The 6000-nt window shown below is 47.7% G+C and overlaps 1 protein-coding gene across 5 annotated transcripts in view; it reads left to right on the forward strand.

The window, feature by feature from the left end:
• The window catches only part of RABL6 (RAB, member RAS oncogene family like 6), a 52360-nt gene extending 46926 nt beyond the window's left edge, over positions 1 to 5434 (forward strand). For 4 of the 5 annotated variants that reach the window (XM_059865486.1, XM_059865485.1, XM_059865488.1 and 1 more), the window contains 4 exons: positions 74 to 223; positions 843 to 1014; positions 2678 to 2727; positions 3370 to 5434. In XM_059865486.1, coding sequence (XP_059721469.1) covers positions 74 to 223; positions 843 to 1014; positions 2678 to 2727; positions 3370 to 3573 — 576 coding nt within the window. In that variant the 3' untranslated portion in view covers positions 3574 to 5434. The remainder of the gene's footprint in view (positions 1 to 73; positions 224 to 842; positions 1015 to 2677; positions 2728 to 3369) is intronic. The other variant, XM_059865487.1, reaches the window with a different exon arrangement.
• The last annotated feature ends 566 nt before the right edge of the window (positions 5435 to 6000 follow it).

The raw sequence follows: 6000 nt of genomic DNA on the forward strand, positions 1-6000 counted from the left end.
GAGAAAACAGCAGTGTCAAGGAATGCCTGACCCAGGGAATCCTCCATAGCATGTGAATGCTTTCCCACTGCAGGGTGTACTGATCAGGCAAACCAGTACAGCCATGGCCATTAACAAGGTGGGGGCAGTGCCTGACCAACAGCACAGCGGGGCCGTTTTCCATCCATGTACAAAGATACAAGGAAAGGTTGGATCACAGATTCTGAAGAGGATGACTTGGCAGGTATCAGAAGATAATTAAACTGATTTTCCATTCCCATCATGCAGAGATGGAGGATTTTGGGGTAATTTCCAGGCTCTGCAGCATCCTGGGTTTTAGCTCATGCTGAAGGGGCAGATTTGCCCTGGGAGCACATTCCCTTTTAGCTTGATGAAGGGAATTATTCTGCAGCCACAGAATTATTCTGCTTCCTCAGCCCTGTTGCCTCTGGTACCTGAGACCCACAGAGCTGCACAGCAGAAAGCATTTGTCACTCAGGGCTGGAGGTGAGTTTTCAGGCTGTTTGATTGGATTTTCCCAGGGCAGAAGGAAGCTGATGCTGGTGAGCTAACAGAGTTGAAGGTCTCATTTAATCCCTTTATATTGGGAATTTGATTTCAGCAGCCCCAGTGTAAAGTTTTCAGAACACCCTTGTCAGTACCAGTGCAACTGAGGCATTTTACCAAGGCAAAAATTAGAGCTCATGAGATCCAGGACATTGATTTCCAGGCAATAACAGCTCAGTTCAGCTGGCATTTCCTTCCCTCCTCCCCACCTGCTGACATCTGACATTTTTGTATGCAAAATGGTTAGAGATTTTGGTTAGCATTTGTCAGTGTCGTCTACCTTTGCTTCTCTCTAGAATGAATTCCCAGTGCGGGAAGATCTCTCTGAAGTATCTGATGATGATACCTCACTGGCAAAGCCACCTCAACCTGTGAAATCAACAGTCCCCTCCTTTAAACTGAAAAATGACTCCGATCTCTTTGGCTTGGGTTTGGAAGAAGCTGGTCCCAAGGAGAGCAGCGAGGAAGGTAAAGCTCACACCTTATTTCCACTCTTGCTGCTTTTGTTTGTCAGGCATCTGGTTTTTCCAAAGTCTTTCCATCCAACCAATTTGCACTGAATAAAATACCCTCTAACTTCATGCAGTGCCCTGTGTGAGTCTGTAATCTGGTTTAGCACAGCATAAATAGCTTTTAAGTTTTTCCCCATGAGGATGTGAACTTGGCTTGTCCCTGGCACCAGCCATGGGTTATTTTTGTCCCAGCTGCAAACAAAAGCACATCTTTCACAAGCTGCTGCTGTGTAAGCCTTCCTGCTTAGCCCCGTGTGCTTGGGAAGTGGTGTTCAGCATTGCATTGCAGTATCCACCCCCTCCAGAATTTGGATCAACTTGAACAAAATGCACTGACATACCCTACCAATTTCCTCTTCTGTTTTTGGGAAAGATGGGGTGGGATCCTGTTCACAACCTAAGCATTCCTCAGGCTTTATTTTTTGCCCCCCCATTCCCTGAGGGAACAAATCCTATTCATGCAAATAATTCCTGCTGTCTAGGCATTACTGCAAAGCAACTTCCTGTAGACCTGCCTCGATGTCAGCATGAAAGATGGGAAGTTAAAGATTTAAGGAAGGAAAAAAGCTGCGGGGAGCACCAGAGAGCGCTCCTTGAATAGCTGTTCCAAAAGTGTGAGGAAGGTGTCACAGGCTGCCAGTGTTCCATCAGCTTGTCACTCTGAGTTGCTGAACAGCAGAGCTTGAAATAGCTGTAAGTGCATCTGTAGAGGCCCAGGTCAATAGGTTAACTTCAGTTTAGATTCTTAAATAATTAAATGTGGGTTCCTCCTGTCTCCTCTTTTGGTGATAAATATAAAACCATCTCTTGTTCGTCAGTGATTGGAGCTTGACTGGCAATTAGTTTTCTCCATGGCTGCACTTACACGTCAGCTGAGGAAAAAGGCATGTGTAGGTAAGAGTGACAGTCAAACAGCACATGTGAAAAGTGGTGCTGCTGTGAAGCCTCTTGTGAAGCAGCCAAGCAGGTACTCCCCTGTTCAAGGAGGTTTTGCACAAAGGCAGTGGACACTCAGCAACCAAGTCATCAGCCATAGTCATATCTGACACATGTGACACTTGTTTGATAGTGTGAAAGTATTCACTCCTTTAGAGCAGGGATGCTTTGGGAATGTAATTTCCATACACAGTGTGAGTAGCAGTGAGTTTTGGCCTGCCAGGGTGTCCCATCTGCTGATACCGTGTCCTCAGTCGTCCTCAGAGAAGATGCCTGGGAGGATTTCCATCAGAGGGGAACTGTTCCCAAGAGCTCTTCTTCATTTCTGGAAATAACAATCCAGTCCCAAATTTGGCCTTTGGACCAGTTTGTGGAGCTAGTCTCTAGATGTGTTTCTTAGTAGCTGTGACACAGTGAATGCTAGGTCAGAGTTGATCACACAGATCATATAATGCTCATAATTAAACGAGACAGATATGGTTGAGTCAGGGTGTGAGTGCTTGGGCCTGTGTTGGTTCCCAAAGGGGCACAGTTTGGCCTGGGGTGCTGGCCTTGCCTTTGCCTATGGATCCCCAGGATGGAGCATATTGTTCTCAGAAATGGGGCCAGGGCAGAATTACACCTCTTACCATTTAAATTAAACACAGTGTTTCTGGGTGGTTTTTGTTTGTTTGTTTTAACAGATAAACAAGCTTCTAAGGAGAAGAAGAAGAAGAAAAAGAAAAGCAAAGAGGTATTGTTAATTAAACAGATCTGCTGTGTTACCCACCTGCCAAGAACAGACGTGGCTTTCCGTGGTTTCCTCCTTGGGAAAGGGACTTAGTGGACTCCCTTCTATGCTCATATTCTGCACCTCTGGTCTGTGCCTCCTAGGCTCTGCAGACCACTGAACTTCAAAGCAAGCTTGTAGAGCAGTTGAATTTTGGACAGGGAGTGTGTGAGTTTGTAAAATACAGGATGAGGAAGAGCAGTCCCTCTCTGCTAGACTGTGTTTGTAGCACCATGATTTTCAAGCAGAGGGGTGCCCACAACATACATCTCATGGATAGTGAGGGAAGCCTGCAGGAGGCTTTGTCTGTGCCATTTAAGCCTGTCCAGTACCGTGGTATTGTTGGGCACGAACTGTCAGAAAGACCAGTACCCTGTATAACCCAAATGGTCTGTCTGCTTCTGTCCAAACTTACAGAAGGGTCTTTGGTGCTTCAACCTTAGTAAGATTCCTAATTCAGTTGAAGACATTCCTGCCTATGGCACGGGGGTTGGACTAGGTGCTTTCCAGCCCAAACCGTTCTTCAGAGTCAGGTGTCAGGGCAGTACATCCTGGGTCACTGGCACTCTCAGAGAATTTGCTAATAAAAATGTTCTTGTTTTGCAGGAGGAGGACAAGTCAGTGAAAAAGAAGAGCAAACACAAGAAGAGCAAAGAGAAAGAGGAGAGCAAAGAGGAAAAAGAGAAAAAGAAAAAGAAGAAGAAGAGCAAGGAGAAAAGCAGTGAGATAGATGAACTTGAGGCTTTTCTTGGCGGAGGAGGAGCCAGCATGAGCAAACCATGGGGCGGGGGGGACTACGAGGAGCTGTAGTTTGGCTGCAAGTGGACTCTGCACCATGGCTGTCTCCATCTTCTCTGATGAGTCACCCCAGGACAGGCACAGATGTGTAAAGCTTTGGCCCTTCGCTTATGGTCTCTCAAACCAGAATGAGCAAAACAAAAGCTTTACATCTGTGTGTGCTGCTCTGGTGCATCGTTACACAAAGAAAACCAAGCTGAGATGTACGTGAGGCAGGGGAAGGTTCAGGGCATGGCTCCCAGGCCTGCTGCCAGGCTGTCAGTTTTTCTCCTTGCAGAGATGCCCCATCAGGTCACTGGCAGGCTGTGGGGCAAGGAGACCTGACTTCTGCTCCGTCCCTGCTGCATTCCACTCCTGCACACCTGAAATTCCTGTCTTGTTAAGAGGAGTGCAACAAAACATGCTGCATGAACACATCATGCTTGACTGTCTCAAGTCTTAAACTTCTTATCCTTCCTATTTTTTTAAGGAGAAAGATTATATTGGCCATTGCTTCACCCAGCAGTTGATGAGCTTTAAGTCAAGCAGATCATGCTGTGGTACAGCTCTCTAAAGCAGCAGGCGCAGGGACAGTGTGAGAGAGAGTGTGATTGTCGAAGTCCTTTGAACAGGACCTTTCTGCACAGTAGCTTAATTAGCCCTCACTGGTGCTGCTGTTGGAATTCATGAAGCCTCTTGATTTCCATGGCCCCAGTGTCTCAGACACTACATGTAAGCTGCTATGCAGTTTGGGAAAACAATGAAAAGTGCAAGCTAACCTGAAAGAGAGCGAAAAATCAGTGCTTTTCTGCATTTCCCACCCTTGAATTTGCATATTCCAGAATCCCCTGCTGCTAGGACCTCTCAGGGACATGACTCCATGCAGAAATGAAGATATCCGGAGCTTCAGGATTGGCTACAGGGCAGTGTGGCATGGCAAGGCATTTGCTTCTCAGGCATTTTCCAGTCAGGCTGTAAACCCTGGCTGCTGCTCTGTGCCGAGAGGGACCAGCACTGCAGCTCAGCAGCGTCCATCCTGCTCCAGCCTCTGTCCATCCTTCAGCCAGCCAGTGTGCTGCCTTTCCTGCCCCAAGCAGAGAGCCTCCTCTGTCCCATGAGTTTGGGAAGTCTTTTAGTTTTTGCTTTGAACTTAAACCTATGGATTAGTACCTGCTCAGCAGCCGTTGGATGGGCACTACGGCCACCCCTTGACACTCACCTGTGTCTCACTCAGTAGTCCGTGTTTGATGGAGGTGGGCAGTTTTCTGTACCCCTCCTGGTTTGGGTCTGGGGTCCCTTGCTCAGCTCAGATGGTGAAGCTTCCTCCAGGTTCTGTGCATTACATTCCCCTCTTCCTTGTAAGTTGATTTGAGGTTTGGTTTTGTTCTCCCTCACCCCTTTCTGTTGTGAAATGTCAGCTATGAAATCCAAACTGGAGTTTCCTTCTGCATCCCTGTAAAGCAATGTTCTTTTGATCCATTAACCACTCCAGAGCTGTCTTGACCAGCAGGCATTTCCTGCACCATTTTTCTTTTTCTTGCACCCAAAATGCACTTGTAACCATTTCCCTATAAAACAAACTGGTTTTTTGCTGCATGAGCAGTGTGTTATTCAGGTCTGTCTGCCATTAGCATTTGCCTCTGAGCATTCCACGTGGCACTGTAGGGAAATTGCATGGGACAGTTCAAACTTTGCACAGCCGGGGAGGAAAAGGAAGATTGAGACGGGACCAGTTTGCAGCCCTTCTGGGAAAAGGCAGGTGGAAGTTCAAGCCTCAGCTGCTGCAGTCCTGAAAGTGCTTCTGTTCTATCAGGATTTTGGGTCATGTTCCATTTTTGCATTGAAAAACCCTGATACAGTCCATTCTGACTATAAAGCTCTGTTGTACACTTGCCTCTGCACATCTTCTTCTACCCCAGAGCCTCTGTGCCTGGGCTCGGGAGCTATGTCCCTCCTTGTGCTGCTGTGCTCCCACATCTCATGGGAGGGGGTGCTGAATTAAAATCCATTCCAAAAAAAAGGAGCTGAACATAAAAGCCATGAGTTCTTTTTCCAGAACTGACGTCTGCCCTGAGGGAGCTGTTGCTTCCCACAGCGTGGAGGGGGCGGGGGTTCTGCTCAGGTGTGGCTACAGGGGGCTGTAGTGGTCGCCAGTCCCTGCTGACAGGTGCTGGCCTGGGTGTGTCTGGCTCCTGTGCCAGGTTTGCTGCCGTAGGAGCCTCCACATTGCCTGCAGCTTGTCAGCACAAGGAGCTGAGGCAAAAAAAAGCAAAGATGAATCATTCTGCTCCAAAATACTCCTGTAAAAGAGAAAAGCAGATGCGCAAGGATCTGCTTACACTGGCTGGCTCTACTTACACTCAAGCTGCAGGAGGGTGTGTGGCATGATTTGGCTTCTGCAGCAGGGCCAGAGAAATCCCAGCCTGTGGTAAAGTGGGAGTGTGGAAGGGAAAAGCAGCA

Source organism: Haemorhous mexicanus, chromosome 21 (genome assembly GCF_027477595.1).
Source record: "Haemorhous mexicanus isolate bHaeMex1 chromosome 21, bHaeMex1.pri, whole genome shotgun sequence".
NCBI lineage: Eukaryota > Metazoa > Chordata > Aves > Passeriformes > Fringillidae > Haemorhous > Haemorhous mexicanus.